The sequence below is a fragment of the Quercus suber genome, unplaced genomic scaffold, assembly GCF_002906115.3.
Source record: "Quercus suber isolate HL8 unplaced genomic scaffold, Cork oak 2.0 scaffold_15, whole genome shotgun sequence".
Taxonomy (NCBI): Eukaryota; Viridiplantae; Streptophyta; class Magnoliopsida; order Fagales; family Fagaceae; genus Quercus; species Quercus suber.
In genome coordinates this window covers 538,146-563,907 of record NW_027069480.1, presented here as the reverse complement: position 1 = coordinate 563,907, position 25,762 = coordinate 538,146, and the positions used below count along the sequence as shown (strand labels likewise).

Below are 25,762 nucleotides of genomic sequence, written 5' to 3'. Positions count from 1 at the left end.
AGTTTTTCGTTTTTATGTACAACTTTTTAAAACTTCACTTTTTTCTTACTTTTTCAAGGTGCAAGTATCCTTTAGAAGTAAATGCTAGAAATATTGAATTCAATTGTATTGTATTTCATAGTAAAAGAATGTACATGAGTGCCTTTATATAGGAGGCAGAAGTGTGCAGTATAAGTAAGAGTGTAGTGCAAGTTGTTAGAAAAACACATATTTGTATCGCATAAAAAACATACGCAGTAGAAAATTAACGGATCTACTTCATTCACAATTGATAACAAGTACTATGTAAATTTCAGAATATAAGAACAAGAGAGTGTATCTTGGTGCGGTGAAATCAAAACCAAAGATTAGAAGTACTTGGAAACACTTTTAATCATCACTCCAATTGCACTTGTGCCCAAGAAGTGTGGTATCTCAATCAGTTTATGTAAGGTTGAAAATTTATCAACCATCTTGTTGGCTTTATTCCGTGCCAATTTGCTTGTAATTTAAGCATTTAGTAACCCTGTATTTAGGTGGGATTATTGTAAGGGTAGTGTGTGAGGAGATGTGAAGAAAAGCTCAAGTATGTGCAAGAAGGCAGAGTTTCGCGGCGAGGACTTGCGGGTGGCTCGCGGCTACAAGTCGCCAAATGCTGGCACATGAGATGCACGGAGGGAAGCTGAAGGGTCGCGCCAGCTGTCGCACTTCAGGACAAAAGTCCCAGGCTGGCCAAGCCGTTAGGCCGCGACTTGAACTCGCTACTTGGACAAGCCGCGAGGTCAAGCCGCCAATTTACCCTGTTTGGCAAAAACTGACTCTTCGTTTTCCAAAACACACACCACTATATATAGACCCTTATACCCACTAAATTGAGAGAGCTTCCAGAGAGAATTTTGTGAGAGAAAACCCTAGAAAAAAACAAGATTGCCTCATCCCCAATTTTTACCTTAGAGTCTCTACAAATTCCTCTACTTTCTTCCTCTCCATTGTCATACCCTTGAGAGGTCATTGACCAAATCCTTATCTCACCACACTCACGTCTGTGAGAAGGTTCATTTGGTGCTTAGGGAAGCAGTTTGGGAAGGAACCAATATATATTGGTTGATGCTATGGTCAAGTAACGGAATCCGAGAAGTTAAAGAAGAAATAGGTTCGGCGTAACCTCGTTGGAGCAAGAAGCTTGGAGAGCTTAGGTACTTTGGTAGATTAGGCTTAGAGGGTCTTCTACTTTTCATGTATCCCAACTGTATTCTTTAGTAGATTTTATCACCACTTGGAGGGCGGCAGAGAGGTTTTACGCCGATGACTTCGATTTTCTCTTCGATAACACATCGTGTGTTGTCTGTGTGTTTGCATCTTTCTTCCCTTTATCTTTGCCTTATATTTACTGCTGTGGATGTGTCTATATTTGGCTTAGATAGTTTATCAATTCTGTTATAAGTTTGTTATCATATTCCGCACATTAATTGTTTGATATAAAGCTTGAATTGGTAATTTTGTATTTTGGGGTCTAAACGTTCAAGGGTGTTTCATATCCAATTTGAACTTTCAGTTTATATGTGTGTATTCAAGGGAGAATAAGAAAGTGTCCTACACTCACATACAAACCATTTCATTCTCTTACAAAATTCTGTATGTTTCTCTCCTTATAACTGATTAACTAATTAGGCTAGCGTTTTGGGTCATTCCAATTGGGCTTTAGTATGTGGCTTGGAGTGGGACCAAAATGGAATAAATAAGACACTAACTCCAATGGATCTTGAGCTTTTCTATCAACTTTTGACAAGTTCAAAGTTACCATTAATTATATTTAGGCCAAAACCACATTTTCGTCCCTACATTTTTACGTGATTCCCACTTTGGTCCCTAACTTTTATTTCCACCGCTTTTAGTTTCTATCATGAAAAACGCATCTCGTTTTTGTCCCTGCCGTTACATCAGAGACGGAAAATGCACACGTGGCAAACGGAGTGCACTGTTGGCACACTAAAAGCTAACGTGGCCATTAAAATAATAATAAAAAATGTTATTTGGCATTAAAAAATGCCATGTCAACATCTAAATTAAAAAAAATTAATTTATTAATTTTAACTAAATAAAAAAATTAAAACATAAATAAAATCAAAATTTACATAAATTAAGATCTAAAAGTATCTTGAACAAGAACACTAAGAATACCAATCCAGTAAAAAGCCCACAACACTATATACGTTAACAGTAAAAAATTTCAACAAAAAACTATACCTAACCTTCATCGTGTTATTATTTAGAGCTGTGCTAGTGCCACAAGCTGCCACATAAAATGGTACAACTTATGTCACAATTCACCCATATTGCGAGTTGTGAGTGGTAGAGAGGTGACCCCATTGATCCACCATCACCTTTCTACTACTCACAACTCGCTACGTGAGTAAGTTGTGGCACAACCATTATTCTATTACTTATTAGCCACATCTAGAAGTGGACCAAACCTTCAGAGTTCAGAAATGCCGGCTGGGTGAAGTTTTTTTTTTTTTTTTTTTTTAGAAACAAAAAACAGGAGAAAATGTGACTAAAGGTCACGGAGAGTAAATGACGTAATAGTTGCAGTGGTCTTTAAAGACCTCAAAAGCCCGCACAATCTCACAATCTCAAAACCCCTTTCTCATCTTTTTCTTTTGTTTCTTTTCCCACAAATCGCTTCTCGGTCCGGAACTCCTACCTCTCCCTTGGCTGCTACTGTAGTAGTACTGCTATATGTCAACTGAGGTATGCTTTAATAATATAATATTTCCTCCTTATTTAAGTTCTATGTCTATCTACCTATTTATTTATCTTGCCAAAAATCATCTCTTTTTTATACTTAAATCTTCATAAGCTGTTTCCATACAACAATTATCTGCTGAATTTTCTGTCATTTTTTTCATAGTTATTTTTAAAATATGAATCTAATGTAATTGGTTTTAAAAGGGTAGACACAAATTGTTTAGCCAAAAAAAGTAAAGCCAAATAAGGATGGATTGGTGTTTGTAAATAGCACCTTCGAACATGTCTCTTTCTTCTTCTGTTTTTCTTTTATATTTACCCCACCATTAGATCCATTGTTTTCCTGCTCTATAGTACTGGTATTTTCTACAGTGATCCACGGTGGGTATTTCAGGGGCAGAAAAATTCTTTCAGGTTTGAGGAAAAAAAATTTAATCCCTAAACCTCATTCCGACCGAATCTTTAATTTCGGCCGATACTGACTGAAACGGTCCGTAGTGGGCTGAAATTTCATTGGTGGAGGAATAGGGTGGCTCACCTTTCCAGTTTATACATTGGAACAACAAATTTTCACCATATTTTTATAATTATTGAGAACTTTAGAAGTTAATCTTTATAAAATAATAAAATATCCTACTAAAACCAACTACAGGTAAAAATAAAAATATTGTGAAGGAAAAAAAATGTACTACATGCACAATATTTTCATAACAAATCTTAGGTAGTAAATTGTTATTTTAATTTAAACTTGCCAATGAAATTACTTTTTTACTCACTAATAATAACCCGTAACAATTTACTATTTATAATTTGTACTAAAAATGTTGTAAACATAACATTTTTCTTGTGAAAATATTAAGATATCTTGTTATCGTCACAATATTTTCATAATTGCTGAGATGTCAATTCTTTATAAGTCAAAGTAAAATATAACAAAGTTGTAAAGGTATTATGAAAATATTATGCCATTCTTTGTGTTTCTAGAATTTTTTTATTAGTTAATTTTTGTTGAGCCAAAATTCATAGTTTCATGTACAGTTTTATTGAGTTGAATTTCTGTATTTTGTTTTGTATTTTTTTTTCCTTATACACTATTTTAAGCAAAAACACATAGTTTTACACAAAAATTTGGAAATGTACAGATAACTATTTCTTTTCCTATAAAATTTTTCTAAAAATATTACCTATACCAAGCCCTTAGACATCCAATAACTTTTTCCATATGTTTTTTTTTTTTTTTTTTTGAGGGTGACTTTTTCCATATTTTAAAACTACTTTCAACCTAATTAAAGTTACTTCCGACTTAAAAATTCTCTAAAAATTCCAGAATTTAACTAAAGTACAAAGACAAACTTTTATGATAAATTTATTGAACAACACCATATTCCCATTAAAAGAATAAAAAAAATTGTGCCTTTTCAATATATTTCCATAATGAATAAATTTTGATAAAACATTAAAAAATTTCATAGTATCACAATAACAAATATTGTAATAGGAAGTAGAAAGTATGTACATAAATATATCAAAAAGCACCTTCTTTTACCTACTAAAATGAAACAATTCAATCTAGCTATTTAATTACTCTAAGTCTCTATCAAACTAACAGCGAAATCATCTATTAAAAAACTTCCACCACAAAGAATTTCCACCACAAATCTTTGAAGATTAAGAAAATTCAAAGAACCCACGAAGAACACAAAGAACGCGAAGTACAAAAAATCTCTAATAAGCACAGTTAGAGATTAATTGCAATTTCATTCCAAACTTCTTTCAATCCACTTTCAAATCCAAGTGGAGGACATCTTTTGTTCGAGTCAAGACTGCATCGACACAATACTTGAATTAAAGAATTTCCTAAAGAGATCAAATCAGAGGATTATTCTATTGTATTAGAATCTAAATATAGAGAATTGTACCTACAAATTCATTAATACAAATTTATACTTGTGAAACATATTCAATTGTTTGATTTTGAAACTTGAGATTTTGTGTTTATAGTGGGGTCAAAGTAAACTAAAAAAGAAACAATCGTCAATCCACAAGTTTTAACTTTTCAATTTTTTTTTTTTTTTTTAACTTTTGTTCTCTGTTAAGGGCTAAGAGCACTTGCAGCAGTGGAGCTAAATAACTATATAGATAGATGTGCATTGTAGCAAAAAGCTAAAAATAATAATAATATTTTATTAAACTTCTCTCTCTTTTCTCATTAAAATAATATTTTCTCTTTTTCTTTCTTTCTCTCTCTCCGGCTTCCCTCATCTCCTCTCTGCTTCGCCGGCCAGCTTGCCGGCGGTGGTGCTCATAAAATCCATATAAAACCCACTGAATCAGACACCCAGCCACCAGAAAAATACCAAATCAGACCACCAGCAATGCCGATCCACCAAACCCACATCACAAAACACCACAAAACACAAACCCACATAGATAAAGTAGAGAGAAAGATCAAAGCAACGCCAGTCCAAATTCCATACAATCACCACAAAACAAAAACCCATGGCAAATCGGTTAGAGTAGAGAGAAAGATCACAAACCCATGGCACAACCCACAAACCCACCTCCTGGTAACCTCCAAATCATCAATCCCACCGTCTCTTTTGCCTTAACCGCAATCTCAGCCTTGCTCTCGTTTTGGCCTCGCTCTCGCTCGCTTTGCAACTCGTGCCGAAAAACCGGGCAAGGCATTTCGCGAGCCTTGTATCTGAGTTGGAACTGTTCCTTGCAGACCGTGCAGTGCGACTCGGCCGAGATGTGGGTCTCGACAATTTGGAGATGGGTATTTAGAGATGGCTATGGCTGGGTTGTGATGTGGGGGTTTAGGTGGCAATGGGTTTGCTGAGTTGAGAAGAAAGAGTGGAAGTTTGATCATTCGTTGGTTCATCTTGGTTCAGAGAAAGAGAAAGAGACAGAGAGGAAGAGAGAGAAAGAGATGATAAAAAATAATAAAGAAAAAATAAAGAAGGGATATTTAATTGAAGTGGTAAATTTTCTCAAAAAAAAAAAAAATTTGAAGTGGTAAAAAATATCATTGTAGTGGTGGGGGTGGCGGTGGTGGAAGAGTCGGTAGCGGTGGCGATGGTGGCAGCGGTAGCAGTAGCGGTTGCGGTTGCGGTGGTTGTGATTGTTATTTATTGTAGTAGATATATTATTTTATTGTAGTAGATATATTATTTTATTGTGTTGAAAGCTAAAATAGATTCACTGTTACAGCATGTGAGTATGTAAAATAGATACAATAATTTTTTGTGATGCCAAAAAGTTAAAATTATAGTTCCACTGCTGTGGATGCTCTAAGCAACAGGACAACATTGAAATTTGAATCCATTCCCTCTCATAAGTGGCGGAGCCACATTGGGACCGAAGGAGACCATGGCCTCCCAAAAATTTCTATTAACCATATAAAAAGAGCCAATGGCTCTAGCTACAGTAGTCCTTTGGTTTCTTCAACTTCTATCTTTTGTAAAGAAGCCAAAATGGTGAGATTTGGTGAGAACAAAACTTTTTAATATTAAAAGAATTATTATGTCCATAACATTTTCACGATATATTTTAAGTAATAAATTATTATTGATGGAAAAAAAATAATTTTAATAGAGGGTTCAAATTAGAATCATTAATAATTTACCCTAAAAAATTTGTTATAATAGTGTTGTTAAAAAATTGTAAACGTAACACTTAGTACTTTATACTATTAACTAAAAGCCTCATAATAAGGAGAATTCTTGTTTTCTTTTTCTTTTTTTCCTTCAGGCACGCCAGGTTGGTTTAAACTTGTTTTTGTTTTTTGTTTTTTTTTTTTTTAATGATTTTTATATGTTTACTTTTGTACTTTGGCCATGTAAACTTACATTGTCTATCTCTATATATAAAAAGCGCCAATGCGCTAAAGTTACAATAAACACTACAGTCATTTGGTTTATTCAATACTTTGAACTGTTTCTTTGTCTTTTTCTTTTTCTTTTTTCTTTTTTCTTTCAAGTAATATCATCCGATCTACTTTTTTTTTTTTTTTAAATATATATATATAGAGAGCTATTAGTTAACACAATAAATTATCACAATATTTTTACAATTGTTGAAGCGTTAATTCCTTATAGGTCAAAATAGAATATCATGTTAGAACCAATCACAACTAAAAATAAAGGTATGGTAAAAAAGAAACTTTACATCCACAACATTTTTTACAACACTTTTATAACAAAAGTGTGAATGTGTAAAACTATAGTAGTAGCAACATTTTTTATTTATTTGTTCGTTCACTGGCCTTTTTTTTTTGGTAATATCACTTGGTCAACTCTTTTTTTTTTTTTTTTAAAAAAAAAAAAATATATATATTTGTGTGGCACTAGCAGTAGCAGCCAAAGCGTAGTAAAGAGATGATTTAGGCAAGATAAATAACAAGATTAAATAAATAGATAGATAGACAATTGGAACTTAACAGCTAGGAGTATTATATTATGAAAGCATACCTTATTTATAAGTCTTGACACCTGTATCAAAAAAAAAAAGTCTTGTCATCATGTTTGTGTAGCACTAGCAGTAGCAGCCAAAGGCGTAGTATAAAAAAGAGATGATTTCGGCAAGATAAATAACAAGAAATTAAATAAATAGATAGATAGACAATTGAACTTAACAGCTAGGAGTATTATATTATGAAAGCATACCTTCGTTACAATAGCTCCTGCCATATTTTTTTTTTGAGGAACAGCTCCTGCCATATTGTTTGTGTGGCACTAGCACTAGCAGTCAAAGCACGAGATAGGAGTGCCGGACCGAGTTGCGATTTGTGGGAAAAGAAAAAGAAAAAAAAAAAAAAAGATGAGAGAGGGCGTTTGAGATTGTGAGATACTATAAAGTACAAAGACCACTGCAGCTATGACGTCAATTATTCTCCGTGACCTTTCGTCACATTTTCGCCTGTCTTCTTCTATCAACCTCGAGTAAGTCTAGCTGATGCGGTCCACACATTAGACATCAATCAATGTGAAGCCTATTGCTATTGGAGGATGCAAAGCTGTAGTCTACACGCCAATCCAGAAAAAACAAGTTCAATGGGGTCAAAGTAAACTAAAAAAAAAAAATTCAAATCTTCTAGAGTTTCTAGGTACTTTACCAAGTAGATTTCTTAAATTTTAACTGTTTTTTAATGATTTAATGGTCTAGATTTTGTCATATCAGTATTCTACTAACAATACTCTTAAAATAATATAATAATGTTGAAAACAAAACAATTAAGATTATTATTAATAGAATACTGACATGGCAAAATCTAGAATATTAAATCATTAAAGAACGGTTAAGATTTAAGGAAATCTATTGGTAGAGTACCTTAAGAACTCTAGAGGATCTGAATTCAAAAAAAAGAAAACAGATGTCAATTAAGAGGTTTTCACTTTTAAGATGTTTTTTAAACTTCTGTTCTTTACTATTTTTCCTCACTAGTAAGGGTTGCACATGCAAGGCATGTGCTGCCCTAAAAAATTTTAGATAATTTTTTTTGAAGTAGTATCAAATTATGTATTTAAATTTAAAATAATTATTTAACTTATAACTATCTATTTAGTATGATAATTTCTTAGAACCTATTTACGAAAGACAATATTTACTCACAAAAAATTCTACTAAGAATGATAAAAAATATCATTATCTTCAACAATAAACAACTAAGTTTTGATAAAACATTGTCACAATATTTAATTTTCACAATAAATGATGATATATGCTACAATTGAAACTCTTCATCAAATTAAATACCTATAACCATTTGCAATGAATATTTTGTTATTTATACTTCCTTCTTTATCATTTTATTTTATGAGCCTAACTACAATGCTTAGTTTATTTAAAATTTTTAATGAACACATTTTTAAGAAAGAAAAAATAAATAACAAAATACATATGTCATTAAAATTTCTATTAGATAAAATTATGAATCTAGAATATTTAAACCTCTAATAAATTAGTGTTTTCTAAGTAATAAATAGAATACCATAGATCATCATTTTTACTTTTTAAGTATGACTAACACATGAAACTCAAAATACACAAAGAAAATTTTTGGGACATTAAAATTTAGTAAGGCATTTTAGATATTGCACAATGAAATATTCTAGAATCATAAGATTTTGTTAGGATTTAACTAAGAGAGTAACAGTAGGGACTATATGCTTGTGTACAAAATATAAAGGAGGAAATTATTCAACTTTAAGTTGGGGATGAAACTACTCCTAACATAAAGGGGAAAGTACTTTTTTCTATAATTTTTTTTTGTTGGTAAAACTATTTGGTTCTTACTTTAAACAATGTGTTAAAAAACCCAAGAAAACTGTCCATAAAACTATGAATTTTGACTCAACAAATTGGATAAAAAAAAATAATTAGGAACACAATAAATGTCATGATATTTTCTCAATACCTTTATTTTAGCTATGGTAGGCCCTAGTATGATATTTTTAATTTTATTTAGAATAATGCTACATCCACAATATTTTCACAACAAATCCTAGATGGTAAATTGTTATTGAATTTTAATTGGGACAACCACTTTAAACTATGCATTAAAAAAAAAAAAAAAAAACCAACAGAAGAAAATTGCGCATGAAACAGTGAATTTTGCTCACAAATTTTACTAAAAAAAAAAAAAAAAAAAAGAGGTCTAAGACCACAACAAAATGTCACAATGCTTTCACAATACCTTTATTTTCAACTGTGCTAAGTTTCTGTTTGATATATTATTATTTATTTTATAGAAATTCTATCTTCATAATATTTTTATAACAAACTCTAAATGACAAGTTGTTACTGATTTAAAATGAATCCGCAACTAATATCACTTTTTTACCTATCAATAGTAGCTTACTAGAACCTATAATTTGTTGTGAAATCAATGTAAAAATGTTGTGAACTTAGCAATTTTTTATTTGATCTATAAGAAACTGAGATCTCAACAATTGTGAATTTATTGTGATAACAAGTGTTACAACATTTTTACAAAACATTTATTTTCAATTGTCGTTGATCACAGTCTCATATTTTATTATTTTATTTCGACTTATAAAAAATTGACACCTTAATAATTGTGTATTGTGAAATTTGTTGTGTTAATATAACAATATATATGCTAGCTCATACAAATATTTATAATAAAAAAAAGCACAAACCGATGACTGGGAAAAAAAAAAGAAAAAAAAAGGGCTAATGAAGTGATGAACAAAACATATTGAATAAATAAAAAATTATTGTAGCTACTACAATAGCTTTCCACATTCACACAACAAGTGTTACAACATTTTCACAAAAATATTTATTTTCAATTGTGGTAGATCACATTCTCATATTTTATTATTTTATTTCGACTTATAAGAAATTGACACCTCAATAAATATGAAAATNAACATGATGACAAGACTTTTTTTTTTTTTTTTTTGATACAGGTGCCAAGACTTATAAATAAGGTATGCTTTCATAATATAATACTCCCAGCTGTTAAGTTCCAATTGTCTATCTATCTATCTATTTAATTTCTTGTTATTTATCTTGCCGAAAATCATCTCTTTTTTATACTACGCCTTTGGCTGCTACTGCTAGTGCTACACAAACATGATGACAAGACTTTTTTTTTTTTTGATACAGGTGCGAGGACCTATAAATGAGGTATGCTTTCATAATATAATACTCCTAGCTGTTAAGTTCCAATTGTCTATCTATCTATTTATTTAATTTCTTGTTATTTATCTTGCCGAAAATCATCTCTTTTTTATACTAATTAAATCTTTCCATACAACAATTATTTGCTAAATTTTCTATCATTTTTTTTATTAACAGACAGCAGCACATCTATCTTTGAATAATAATAATGATAATAATAATAATAATTTTTAAAATACCGTATGAATCTAATATAATTGGTTTTAAAAGGGTAAATACAAATTGGTTAACAAAAAAAAGGGAAAGCCAAATTGGTATTTTTGTAAGGGAAATGTTAAACAATGCCCTTAAGCCATTGGTTTAAGAATTATTTTTAGAAACATTTTATTGAAAGAATAATAAAATAATAAATGTTGTTGACAACGTTTTATATTTTTTATGAAAGTGATGTCAAAACTTTTTTATTATAATTTATTAACAATTGGCTTAGGGTATTCATTGATATAATTTTTTTTTGTAAATAAGTATGGATTGATGTTTGTAAATAGCACCTTCCAAGAAGCTTTCCTTTTCAAAATGGCAAAAGTCTGCCCCCATCCCCCACGTGACTATCTCCCAATCTTTCCTCTCTCTCCTCTCATCTACTTCACTACTTCTTTTCTCTTTCACCGTTCCCTCTATAACTCCCTCCCTCTTCTTGTCTCTTTCTTTTTATTTTTTTTGCCCCAACATTAGATCCATTTTTTTCCTTCTCTATAGTACTGGTATTTTCTACAGTGATCCACGGTGGGTATTTTAGGGGCAGAAAAATTCTTTCAGGTTTGAGGAAAAAATTTTCTAGCTCTAAATCTCATTCCAGCCAAACCTTTAATTTCAGTCAGTACTAACTGAAACGGTTCGAAATGGGCTGAAATTTCATTGAAGGCGGAATAGGGGGCTTACCTTTCTAGTTTTTATACCAGTATGAGATTTTTTCTATCGTTTTGGCCAAAACGGAACAATATTCATAACATTGGACAAAAGTAAATTGAGATTTCAAAGCATACATGGGGAGGGGGATAAAAAGAAAGATGAAAAAAAAAATGATAAAATGTAAAAAGTAAAGACAATGATTGTACAAGATTAAAAGAGATAGCAAGTATGTGTATATATATATATATATATCAAAAACTATTTACATTTAGTTTAATAAATTTTTAATTATTAAAATTCTTTTATTTAAACTATATATATAAATATATAGAGTGGTAAATCCGAAACGGTTCCGATACGAAATCGACTTCCTTACTGTTATATTGTATGATTTTTTTAATGAATTTATTTTCAATTAAAAAAAAATTTTGCATGGAATATTATTAATCTATACATAATTAAAGTGAAAGTTCAACAATTAAGCTAATCCACCTTAATTTTATGCTTTTCTTAAATTATATGGTCAATCTACTCAAATCTTATATCAAGTATCCGTACCACCTTCTCAAAAAAAGAAAAAAAAAGAAAAAGAGTATCCGTACAAATTTTAGTACTTTCAATTTGCTTATATGTCAAGAGTCTAGTTAACACCCGTATAAAAAGTTGTTAAAAATATTAGTTATTTTTTTCTTTTCCCTTAGACATCCAATAACTTTTTCCATATGTTAAACTACTTTCAACCTAATTAAAGTTACTTCCGACTTCAAAATTCTCTGAGAATTCTAGAATTCAACTCAAGTACAAAGTCAAATTTCTATGATAAATTTATTGAACAACACCATATTCTCATTAAAAGAAAAAAAAAATTGTGCCTTTCAATATATTTCCATAATGAATAAATTTTGATAAAACATTAGAAAATTTCATAGTATCACAATAACAAATATTGTAACAGGAAGTAGAAAGTATGTACATAAATATATCAAAAAGTACCTTCTTTTACGTACTAAAATGAAAAAAAAAAAATTCAATCTGGCTATTTAATTACTCTACGTCTCTATCAAACTAACAATGAAATTATCGATTAAAATAAATGAAATTAAATTATTTAAGTACCAAAATTATTTGTTCTAATAATTATTGTTTCAAAAGAAACCGTTTTCAAATTCTTCATTCAAAATTACTATTGTCATCCAGTTATAATATTTGCAAATCTTTTATGTGATCAGCTTTACAGTACAATGAAGGAGGACGATTAAACTTATTTATTTATTATAAAAATTTTATAAACATTAAATATAAAATGATCATTATTCTTGTAACAGCAGTCCATTTTAACATATTAAAAGATTGTGCCATAGAATGAACTTTGAAGTCAAATTATAGCGTATTGTACTTCACACGGTTCCTCCCCTAGCGTTTTTAATCCTAGTGGCTCTTATCTTGATAGCCAGGAGATTCTTCAACTGCAACTGGAATTGGAAATTCAAAGCCGAAGCAGCAATTCTCAATTGGGGGTTTGATCAATGTTCCAGATCACCTTCGCAAACTGGATGAGCAAGCCTTCACTCCTTTGCTTATTTCAATTGGCCCTATTCACCGCTCCAATCCAAAATTACAAACCATGAAAAGGTGTAAAGCAAAGTTTTTTGACTGTTTCATTCAACGGGCTAACACAAACTTCGAGCTTTTGAAAACCACAATAAGAGTGAAGGAAGAAGAAATTCGCTCTTACTATGCCGAGACTATTGTGTCCAGCATAAGCAGTGATGATTTTGTGACAATGATCCTGGTGGATGGGATGTTCATTCTTGAGTACTTCTTGAGAGAATCTAACCCACATTTGGTAGAGAACGATCCTATGATAGCGGAATGGATGCCTCCAATTTTGAAATTTGACTTGGTATTACTTGAAAATCAGCTTCCCTTTTTTGTTTTAGAGATGCTGTTCGAGCTAGCAAACTTCCCGGCTGAATTAGAGTTAAAACCCCTTTCTTTAAGGGAACTTGCTTTTGTATTCTTTCGATGTTACAACTTTCAAATGAAGGAGCTTGAGGATTTCAATGCGGAAATTGAACATTTCACAGATCTGGTTAGATTGTTTTATCTAAGTGAACAATTACCTGATAGAAGATCTGGAGGGGCTAAACTGTCATACTCTGCAACCCAGCTGCATGAGGCAGGAGTCAAGTTGAAGGGAGTCAAGTTTGATGAGGAGATGGGACGTTATAGAGGGCATAGAGGCTTCCTTGACATAAGGTTCGATTTTAAAAATGGAGTGTTGGCAATCCCATGCATGAAGTTAAATGATAAGAAAATACGTGTTATTCGAAACATTATTGCATTAGAGCAATCCCTTTATGTAGGGCACGCATATGTTACAGATTTCTTTGTCATCTTGGATTTCCTTATCAATACTTCCAAAGATGTAGATTTACTTTGTGATAAGGGAATTCTCGTTAATTACCTAGGCGACAGCAACGCAGCGGCATTAGCTTTCAACAATCTTAACACCAATATCTTATGGGGTTATATGAACCTTGAATACTCAAAAATATGTGAAGATTTGAATGCATTCTATAAGAAACGTTGGCATAAATGGAAGGCAACGTTATGGCGTCAATATTTTAGCACTCCTTGGAGAGCTGCTTCTACCAGTGCGGCTATTATCTTTCTTGTGCTCACAGCCATACAAACTGTATGCTCTCTGAAGTCCACTAAGTGGTGACAGATATGCAGCAATTCTTCTGATCACTTTAGCCTTTGTTATCTATTAATTATCTTTTGTTTTCAGTTGTTACTATTTTGAATAAGGGTTTATCCTTATCATTAGGAAGTCTTTTTGAGTGTGTTAGTGTCGGAATTGGATCAGATAAGCATAGTGCTTGTCTATATCCATTTAATTATCCTTTGAGTTCTGTAATTCTATTCAAGACAGCATGTTTTTCAATAATAATTTTATCTGAAAATTTACCAGAAACTTTAATCCTTATTTGGGAGTTCTGGTTTTTATCATATTCAAATTGGTTGCAGGGAGAAAGGACAAAATTGTAACTAGCTTCTTGTCACTTTCATGTGGACCCATTTTTTTTTTTCACTAATCACAATCAACCTCATAGAGAATTACGGCAAAAGTTGTGTATTTTTTTGTGGTACTAGAATTTTTGTTTTATATTTCCTACTGAAAGTACATAGGAAGAGAGTATTGTCCATTGCAAAGGGATATATCACTGATGAAAATATCTGAAGTGGAAAGTAAGGAATTTTATGAGAATTTTTATTCTGAGGTCTACATTTGCATTAGCAAGTCAAAAACAAATATTATGCATTAGGTCCTATCAATAAATAAAAAAATATTAAAATATTTATTATGCATTAGGCAAGACAAATAAATAAGCATGTTATATTTTGTACAGATTCAGGGAAATTTTGATTTGTACATCATGCACCATGTATGCCTAGAATACCGTGGCTAATCTGTACATTTCCAAATTTTTATTTTTGATTACAAGTTATTGAGTAGGCAATAGCACTTTATGGTCACCACTAATTTTGGAAGTTCAAGTATTTGGTTTGCCGCTGCAATTGAAATACTCCCATGAGGCTCACCTAAATTAAGAAATGATATTCAGAACTCAGCTGCTTTCTTAGCATAGATTAATCTCAATACACAAAATAACTTTAGAACGTCCAAGTTCGACATAATAGCCAATCGACAAGCTATTTAGCCTTATTAATTGCATTAATGGAGAGGAGAAGCATTTTAAAATGAAACCTTTTCCTTTAGCTATTATCCTTATTCCTATGCTAGTAAAGAAACACTAGAAATACAATTTTTTTTTTTACTTGTTAAGATGATAGTTGTAATTATAAAAATAGTCACCAAAATATGACTTTTATAATATAAAAATTTTTGAAAAAAAAAATCCAAATAGAAATGAAAATCCTTGTCCCTAATTTATTGATTCCTACGTATTATGTTGTTATTTGGAGGGTCAAAAAATGGTGTAACCTTAAATTGAGATAGATTTATGTTAACAGGTATTCTTGTACACTCATTCAAGAGGCTTCAAAAAGTTCTCACTTGCATTGAGAAAATAGGAAAAACTAATAAAAACAAAGAATCAATTGTATTATAAAATTCAGTCTTAATGGGTACTCCTCCTATCTTTTTTGTTCATTAATTTTATTTTTCTTGTTTAAAAAGACCTATTAACAAAAACCATAAGACAATTTTTTTAAAAGACCTATTATCTTTTTTATTTTTTAAAAAGACCTAAGACAAACTAGTGTTACCACCAACTAATGTATTGTGAGCGTATTTACCTCTCTCTCTCTTTTTTTTTCTTTTTTTGCGAGATAAAAAGTGACTACCAAATAAAAGGTGTAACATGCTCACCATGTTTCTATCAAGGCCCCCAATGCTTAAAGGCACTTCTTTTTAGAATGTGATTCCTTTAGCTAGGTCCTGGCCAAGTCTTAATTGTTAGTAATACTATAATTGCAATTCCCTTGGAATGTTTTCTAAAAAAATGGGATTAATTATAACTCATTGATACATCATTCAATTTCTCTCTACCCACTCTACTTCTTCACTCTCTTGGAGCAACAAGAAGAATTTTTCTTTAACAAGATTGTTTCATTCAGCTAGTAACAAGTGTTCCGCCGCAACGATTCCATGCATCCTAGGCAAGTTCAGCAATATATTGGAAGAAAATTGGGAGAGTTTTATGGTCTGCTACTGACAAGAAGAAGAAGTATTGTTCTTAGTCTTGAAGAAGATCTTAATACTACACTTAAAAGATCTAAAAATTGGAGATGGGAAAAGCACTTCTTTGTGGTATGATATTTGACACCCTATCAAATTTTGTGTCTTGATTCAAAGAAGATTCTTGCATGATGCTGATTGCCAACTTGTATTGTAGTAGTGTAAAAATGTTGGAGTTGGCCTTGGGTAAGCTCCAACCAGTTGCCACAATCATCAAACTAATTTGGAGTTATCCAGGTGGTGGCTTTTTTGAGTTTGCATCTTTTTTTTCTTTTTCTTTTTTTGCTGAATGGAAAATTTTTATTAAGGAGAGAGTTGAGAAACAACACCAACATCTTCCAAAATTACATCCAAAAGATTCAGAGGAACTGAGCATGGGCCAAAGAAACCAAAAATGCTATTCAGCAAAAGACCAGTGGGCCAATAAATGGGCAGCCCTGTTAGCAACTCTAGGGACCCAATCAAAAGAGATAGGTCAATTTATAATTACAGTTTACTAAACTTTTGATCTCAGCTATAATGCTTACAATTCTCCAAGGAACAATGACACATGGAGATAGCCCTAGAAGGCTTGAATACAGGTTTTGCAATCACCCTCTATGCATACCGTGGCCAGGTTGCAATGCATAGTCATGTAAACTGCATTTTCAAATCGCCTCTACTTCTGCTTGGACAGGGACATTGCGATTCACAGCTTGATTAGGGTCCAACTCAACTATTTACATTGTTTTGATAATGGTGGTCTTGGCTAAAAGTTGGTATTTATAAATCTTCTACTAGGATAATGCAAATGCAATCAGTTAGTCAGAATGTTGTTTCAATTGAAGGGTAAAGCATTATTCATTTCCTTTAAAAATATCATAGCTAGTATGTTTGGAACGAAAGAAAATAAAGGAGACAAGAGGAGAGCAGCGAAGAATAGCCAGAATATACTAATCTAGAATTACCCTTAAAATATTAAGCGCAGATTTGTAGGTATAAACCCTAGTAAGCATCAAAACAAAAGTTACGCATTTTGTGTCAAACAATCTCAAATTTTCCCTGTAGAAACTGGATTCCTCTATTGTTTCTTTAATGTGCTTTTGGTGGTGATTAGAGTGCCTTCAAATGCAGATTTTTACTGAAAGTTTATTTGCTGAAAGTTGATTAAAAAATAATTATACTCAGAAAAAGTGAGGCATTAAAAAGTTATACATGAACAAAAAAACTGAAAAGTTACTTTCAAATTCAAAAAAAAAAAAAAAACAAAACAAAAAGTGTGTGAGCCAAAGAGAGTTTATTTGCTGCTTAATACCCCACAAGTAGAATTCACATTGCATCGTTGAATCAATAGTTCACATCATCCTCTCTTTTTTTTTTTTCTTTTTTATGTAAAGTACCAGCCAGCCATTTAGATTCTAAATATGATTATAAAGCATCTACTAATGGCCAATTTGCTAATCAAAGTTTTTCTGCATGCCATGAATTGGAAGAGAAAGCGCCCAACTGCTAAGTGCAAAGTTTATTGAAGGCCCCACATTCAGCAAGGATGGTTGGTTGAAACTGGAATATGTTTATTTTGTAAAAATGCTCTGCTAAGGCCTGAAATTGTATTGGTTATTTATATTTGGCTGGTTTTACCATTTAGAGTCATAATGTGCCATTTCAGTTTTTACTCAATGTAAATACAATAAACCAGGTACAAATTCATAGATTTGAATCAAAATGACTAAGAAACACCCCCCCCCCCCCCCCACACCCCCCCAACCACCAAAAAAAAAAGATGAAGGTTTCATTTTCAGTAGCCATGCCACAAATCAAGCTAAAGACAATTTCAGTCAAAGCACCAAGAATACATTTGTGGATTCAAAATCGAATTGTAAATATTGGTGCCTAACCTTACTAGCATATCAGAAAGATAAATAACAGTACTATATAATTGGAAGATTAACAAGATTTAGTACCTAAGGTTTGGATCAACAAGTATTACCTATTAGGAAAAACTCGTTTATGAGTCATAGACTTCCAATCCCCAACAATATGAACACAATAGAATTCATCCAAGAGAGTGAAAATACAGCTTAAAATGGAAATTTTCACATTGAAGTTCTGGCTCTAACTTCATCTTGATGTTTGATGTCCTGTAAATTTTTTCACTCTTTGTTTGCAGGGATCACGAAGTGGAACAAGAAATTCGATAGATGCTCACACTCCTATACCTAACTAGTTTGCATGCCTAGTAGATTGCTTAGGTTCAAATCCTTCCTATTAAACCTAAACCAAAAACAAAAGAGTAATGTTACAAACACAATATCTTTTACAACTGCTGAGTTAGTAAGTTGTTATTGATTCTCATACCGACCCACCACCTATGAAGCACAGATGCGTTTCCAAATTTGGGTGCAGGTGCGGGACTCAGCAATTTTTGAAAAAGTAGGGTGCGAGTGCGGCGGGGTGGGGCGATTAAAAAATTATTAAAAATATTTTTATTTATATTTTCTATATATTTTTACTATTAAAATATTATTAGTCTCCCACAATACCTAACATATTTGTTGCTTCTTCAGAAAATACAATGACAGGCAAGTAATAGTCTGTACAATCAAAGAAGAAGGCAAGAAACACAAAACAAAAAAGAAAACACAAAAGAACCAACAAATATTCAGAATAAAATTGAGGAATGACAGATTTAGGTTGTTTGGGCCTCATTCAAAGCCAATTTCGGCTGTTCCAGCATGATTCAAGGCCGATTTCGGCCTTTTTCGATTGTTACGGTCAGTATCGGCCATTTCGGTCAGTTTCGGCCGCTAGCCGATATAACCCGATTCTGGCCAAATCGGCCCAGTTCAGCGTGAATCGAAGCCAAGTCGGCGCGAATCGGAGCTGAGTCGGCGCAAATCCGAGGAAAAAAAAAAAAAAACCTCAGACGCAGCACCAACGCGCAGGTAGCAGTGTCGGTGGCCGCACCTCGCGTCGGGCCGCGTCAGACTCCGGTGCGACACCCTCCCAGCCGCGTTGGTGCTTCCTAGCCCACCACCAACACCATTTTAGCGTCTACCATTATTAACTTATCATCTCAACAGTTGTGGAAATGTTACGACTAGAGTTTACTAAAAACAAAAATTAACCAGCACCAACTTGCTAAACACCTCACCAAATTTTATTTGCCTTATTTATTGTACAATAAGAGGAGTTCAACCTACAATGCCAGACTAAAAAGAAAAACCTACAACTAAAATTTATATCTTGAAAATAAATGATACATAATCAAAGAAATTGTACAGAGACAAATCAAATTGAACATCTACTGCAGCCACTAGCTATGCGAAAGGGCTAACCTCTTTGATTCAATTTCCCTCACACTTTGAACTATGTCATCAATGTTTCTAGATAGGTGATGCGAATGGTCCTCCATATCTCTTAGAACCATATCAAGTTGTTCTTGAAAAGCTGCAGATCGCTTTCGCTCTCGCTGTAACTCAGCAGTCAATTCTCGAATTTTTAATAAGAGGAGTTCAACCTACAATGCCAGACTAAAGAAAAACCTACAACTAAAATTTATATCTTTAAAATAAATGATACATAATCAAGGAAATTGTACAGAGACAAATCAAATTGAACATCTACTGCAGCCACTAGCTATGCGAAAGGGCTAACCTCTTTGATTCAATTTCCCTCACACTTTGAACTATGTCATCAATGTTTCTAGATAGGTGATGCGAATGGTCCTCCATATCTCTTAGAACCATATCAAGTTGTTCTTGAAAAGCTGCAGATCGCTTTCGCTCTCGCTGTAACTCAGCAGTCAATTCTCGAATTTTTACATCCTTCTCATCCTGAATGAAATATCAACAACACTAAAAACATATTGATAGTAAAATGTAAAGAAGCTTTTCTCCAACAAAAATATAATGTATTTTTTATGGCTCGAAAAATCAAGTTATCAAATCAAAGAAATCATAACAATTAAGGTACCCATTTCAAGGTCAGAATTCATTTCCTGGAGGAGAGAGAGAGAGAGAGAGAGAGAGAGAGAGAGAGAGAGAGAGAAACAATATTAATATTTTTGTTCTTCAATTATCTATTAGGAAAAATTATCAGGAAAAATATCCAACATCATTGTCAAGGACAACAATTTTTATAATGATAGTGGATTAAAAGATTCAAAGCACTAACATTTTCTTACGTGTAAGGGGACTTGGAAAAGATAATGCCACTGATTTTCCTGCTCTTCCATTCATATAGTGGAAATGCTAAATGATTGACTGCTATAAAAAATCATCCATTGTTCAAGTGTCATCTAGTGAATTAGAGAAGCCAAGGTCTGCAGGACTTCGCTAACCATTTTCACAAAACAAATTAATATCTCAAGAGTGAGCTATGGCTTTTCCAAGCTTTCAGAATCTACAAATTTGAAATCATTGACTTCCAGCCATTCTCAGTGTTGTTAAAAGCTCCAAGTGCATTTGAATGCAAATGACTCTTAGAGCCTAGACAGAAAATGCAAAGCGCAGGTGCATGCCTGATTCAATTAAAGTGCACATTTTTAAAAATATAATCTAAAGTCTAGAGAAATATTCATAACATTTAATTTTAAAGATAAAATAGCAATATATTTTGGGTAATAATACCAAAAAATCCCTTGAGGTTTGCCAGTAAATCACTTTAAAGAGTTATCTGCTAACCAACAACCTTTTATTTTCTTCTAAATCTTATCCTGTAGGTTTTGATATATATAATAAGAAATATTTTTGTTTGTAGTTAGCACAGCCTAAGAATAGTGTTTTTTATAATCCAATAACTAATTTTATGATCCAACGGTTAATTGTAATTGATTCATATACTTTGAAAGTTTGAACTTTCCCAGTGCACCTTACGTGCTTCATTCAGGTAACAAAAGTGCGTCACTCCTAGAGCTTCACCCTCTACACGCTTGCACCAAGGCACTTTTAATAACATTGACCAATATTAAAGGAATATATGCCTTCTTTTCTTCAAGCATCTAGAACTTTGAGCATCTTATTCAGTAGATGACTAATTAATACTCATTCAAAGATATCATTATCTTTTATAGAAATCTAAACATAAACAGCATTAATACTGCTTCAAAAAGGCCTTCATTAAAGAAAATAATAGTTTGGTAATCAGAAAATTTTTCATTTTAACAATGTTAAAGATTTCAAGATGTACAGAAACAAGAAAAAAAAAGGCCTCAAATGAAGATGATTTATGAACAAGAGGTTTCATAGTGCGGACACCAAATATTATGCTGATTTAAACCAAATTTGTGCTTATTTGAAATTTGAATGATTTTGATTTTATTTTGATTGAGGATTTTATGGAATTGTATTCATGGCATGATTGTAACATTCCTTGTTGGTGTAAGCTTGAAAACCCTATTAAAAGAGGTTCCAATAAATGTTTGGGATGTTGAATTTTGAATGATTCAATGGATAAAAAATACTCAGTTGAGTTTCCTTTATAGCTTGGTGGTGATTCCAAGCAGTCCTAGGTAGTTGAAGCCTCGAGTTTGTGCCCATTTCCCTTGTTTCCCTTTATTTTCTATTTGTGTATCCACCTGTGCTGCATCAAATTTAGTATCAGAGCAAACCTCAATCCTTCATAATCTTGCTTTTCCACACCAATATCCAAGACAGCATCACCAACACCAACAATATTAACCAATTCGCATCCATACCCACAAACCTGAAATTACCCAATCTGCCCAAATCCAACCACCCACAGTGATCAAAACACCACAAAATCTCACCCCACAGTCAGCCAACACCTAAAACTATGACCCAAATTGCACAAAAATCCACCTTGCTCCAACCCATCGCTAGAGCTCAACGTCCACCAAGAACCCATCCTGCCACCACCTAGAAAATCCATAGCCCAAGCCCCCGCCATGAGCCTCACCATTGCCATCAAACCCATCATTCCCCTGTTGACTCTTGGAAACCTCCATTTCCCACTCATTAACTTCAACCTCGTAGCCAAGAGTGACCCAAAAAAAAAAGACAAGCATGATTCATACCCAAAGGCCCAATGTCCACAAGCCTTCAAATCAACTCATTTGAAAGGTAAACAACACTCAAGCCCAGCCCAAATCAGTCCCTCAATCAACCTGACACATTAAATGCCCAACCCATTACCCTAACCTAACCCATTTTTAAAAGAAGAAGAAGAAGAAGAAGAAGAAAAAGAAATAACACCCAACCCATTACTTAGGGGTAAGTCTGCGCCCTCTTTAACTCCACCCAATGACCTTGCGGTTGGATGGTGGAGGATTGCTCAACGCTAATTGACGCTAGAGTACTACCTATAGCTATACTCAAAAAGACCAAGTCTCTCCCACCTACGGGAATTGTGCGGGTACTAGACATTATGTTGATTTGAACCAAATTTTCTCTCATTTATACTCCAAACATAAGCAGTATATTGACAATGCAACATCTCTCCACAACTTTTTACCTTAACAAAAACTGAAAATTTATTATTTTAGAGAACAACTACCATTAACATATCTGTCTATGTCACAAGTAGCATCGTCCAATAACAAAGATACATGACATGGGTTCGATACTTCTCAAAGAGATCAAAAGCACAGAAAGTATGACCTTTCTAAGCACACATAATCAAACAAATTCATCTTATTGACCTTATTATCTACCAACATAATTGCATCCTATAACTAAAACTAATTTGCCAACAAGTAAAAACTTCAAATCATATAAACCTAACGTCAGGTTCTATTGCATGACTACAAGACATACATTATTTTCGCATTCTATGAAGGAAATATCACAAAAGCATAAGAAAAACTGTTAGGAGGAAGATCATAACATTTTTTTACTTTTGGAAATAGGGAAATATTAGTAAGCTAGCAGGATTTTTTTTAGCAAGGAGAAATTTTAACAACATTTTTTTTTGGATAATTCAATACTTACAACGGAGGAGGGGAGATTTGAACCATGGATATCATGGATACACCAAGAGGTGCCAACTAGTTGAGCTACAACGCTTTGGCTAAAAACATAAACTAGAATAAAATTTAACCTTATTAAGAACTAAAAAATTTGGTACTCAACTAACATAAAGCTACCCCCATGTTCTGTTAGATATCCAAGTTATAACTGCTTGAAATTTTCTATGATGCGACTGTAACAGTATAAGAATATAATAGTTTAAAACCACATTATACTAGTAGATAATGCAATTTTTATAAAAGAAAAGAACATATTGGCAACTATTTGTATAGAAGTTAATTGAGCACTCACGGGTGTTTGCGATAGAAGCACACTTCGTCTACCATTAGCAGGTGTAACTACCAATGGATGATTATGCTCCTTTACAAATCTTGTAACAACCCATTTCCCAGTTTTCTCTTTCTTCACAACTATCATTGCCTTGCACCCTTCCCTTGTGATCGCACGAGGTTTCCTATTTTCACTTCTTTTGGGCCTCAACTTACGAAAACCCTCTTTATTACACACAAGTCGACGCCAAACAACTTTCCCGTCACGCATTGATCTCCGAAATGCATCAACACGCATGATGAATCCCATGCGAGTGGCGTATGCATCATAGAACACCTTGGCAGCCTCCTCAGATTCAAAATCCATACCCACATACGGCTCCATATCTGAACTCCCTTCAGTTGAAACCAAATCCTTCCCGTTAGAACTCTCTATCAAATCCCCATCCTCACCCGAAGAATGGTGTTCATCCACTGCCAGAAAACCATTTTGCACCCCTCATAACAACCAATCTCAAAAAAAAGTAAAATAAAACAAAATAAATTCATGTCAAGGCCATCCCCACTCAACAACAAGTTGATCTATTCAAAAATCAATGATATACAAACAGATACCCAAGATAAATGTCTACAAAAACTCAATTAACCAGATTTTGGATGATGGGTGCACAAATTTACATTATATCTATGAAGCTAACCCAAAAACCAGTATTGACCCACATAATATAACAAGCTAAAAATAGGATTGCTAATGAGTAAAAACAAAACAAAACAAAACAAATTCAACAACAAGCTCTTCTATTCAAAAACAAATGTTATACAAAAAAGTATCTACAAAAACTCAATTAAGCAGATTTTGGATAATGGGTATTACAATTTTATAGCATATCTATGAAGCTAACCCCAAAACCAGTAGTAACCCACATAATATGATATCAAATTAAAACTGGGTTTGACATTGAAAACTATTTTCCGGACTTAGAATTTGATTACCCAAAATTTTCGGGGCAAGAAAACAGAAACAACTAAGTTCGCCAAATCCTCCAAAATATATATATCAAATTGAAGTGACATGCGAAAAAGAAAAAAAGAAGAGTGAGTGATTCTTACTTGAATCAGAGATCTAAAGCCCAAAAGCAACAGCTAGAGAGGAAGATTCTTCGGAACGCAGAGTTCAGTACAGACTTCAGTGTGTGTGGTCTACTACTCTTATGTCCTGCCACGTCAGCATCCGTTTCGGTTTGCTTGCTTGTTTATTTTTATTTTTTAATAGAGCTTATTATTTTCTTGAAATATGTTTGTTTGGTTATTATGTTATAGTTTAATAGCCTTAATTAGTTGAATTCTTTCAGTCAAAAAATTAGTTGAAAATGGAAATCGTGAACTTTTTTTTTCTTTCTTTAATAGGATATGTAAGCTTAATTAGTAGGTTGTAAGTTTGTTTTGATATTGTACTAAAGGAGTTTAAGTTTGTTCACAACTCTTAACTAGGGGTGTTCTTGGGTGAGGCCGAGTTAGCTTTGGACTCAACCTAGCACTTGACACGATTACCTTAGTGAAGGATGAGATCCGCCGTCAATCGAATGGATCAGTTTGGTCAGATTTTCAAGTGGGCAACCTAACACTCGACCTATTTGAGGTTATTTCAAATCATTGAACTTGTCGCTCTTCTATCCACTTTTCCAGTAAAGATTAAATTTATTTGACTAACATTTGCCCCACTCCTAAGGTAATTGAGTGAGATTCTCCCTTCTTGAACCAAGTGTTCGTTAATATCAAATCATATGTTATTGCAAAAGATAAAAGTTACGGTAGGTTAACGGTCAGCATAAAATTTAGTCACTTTATTATGAATGGATCAATACAAATACTCTAGCTTTTCTTATAATAGAAATTATCTTTTTTGTATTTTTGGTTAGCCTAAAAGTAGCACACCATAGAATAACTTAGCCTCCTATAGTCTTATATTATGTTATGCACTTAGACACGATTGCCATAACTATAGCAACTTAGTCTCGAATATCTTAATTTCATGTTCTATACTTAATCACAATCCTTGAATCTAAATTATGTTATCACTCCTTGGCTAAAGTCTTAATTCTTCTACACCAGCTCGAGCCAAGGATGGAATGTAGCCTTGAAGCAAGAATTTTGCATTGAACACAAAGATTCCTAAACCACCCTTTTGCAATTTCAATTTTTCCATTTAAGGTAGCTAAGCAACAAGCCAACAACAAACTCTAGTGAGCTCACCTTGGTCGCTACGTTACTGCCATATGGATTAGCCACTGTCTCTCTTGTCTTTGCAACCTTCATGAGGAAAACTAGACTTCTAGAGGACTGGGTAAATCCCATCAGTCCAATGCTAACAAAATCAAAAGGCCCAGCACAAGTGGGTCCAGTTTGATTAGATGAAAGACATATTGCCAAACGCAGTTCCTACAGATCAAACAACTCACTTGAAGGAA

General features: G+C 32.9%; 2 protein-coding genes across 3 annotated transcripts; one reads left to right on the top strand and one right to left on the bottom strand.

Moving 5' to 3' along the window:
• Positions 1-10,124: 10,124 nt before the first annotated feature.
• LOC111997324 (UPF0481 protein At3g47200-like) lies at positions 10,125-14,304 on the top strand (the record flags this gene model as incomplete). Its single annotated transcript, XM_065782057.1, has 3 exons — positions 10,125-10,184; positions 10,363-10,383; positions 12,740-14,304. Coding segments are annotated over 3 exons (1,359 nt in total), but the record flags the coding sequence as incomplete, so codon positions are not given.
• A 4,872-nt stretch (positions 14,305-19,176) lies between these two features.
• LOC111997347 (protein FAR1-RELATED SEQUENCE 5) lies at positions 19,177-24,537 on the bottom strand. Of its 2 annotated transcripts, none has more exons than XM_065781524.1 (4): positions 24,405-24,537; positions 23,317-23,768; positions 19,557-19,872; positions 19,177-19,235 (listed from the first exon to the last, which is right to left on the bottom strand). In XM_065781524.1, coding segments are annotated over exons 1-3 (654 nt in total). In that variant the 5' UTR covers positions 24,406-24,537; the 3' UTR covers positions 19,177-19,235; positions 19,557-19,671. The 2 variants fall into 2 exon arrangements, with proteins under 2 accessions (XP_065637596.1, XP_065637599.1); XM_065781527.1 differs by having other exon boundaries at positions 23,317-23,807; positions 24,405-24,517.
• Positions 24,538-25,762: the final 1,225 nt, after the last annotated feature.

Excerpts from the sequence above, each read along its gene's own strand:
- LOC111997347 (XM_065781524.1), bottom strand. Across the intron at positions 19,873-23,316 it reads TGCTTCTATCGCAAACACCC|GATGAGAAGGATGTAAAAAT; the intron begins GTGAGTGCTCAA and ends TATTTCATTCAG.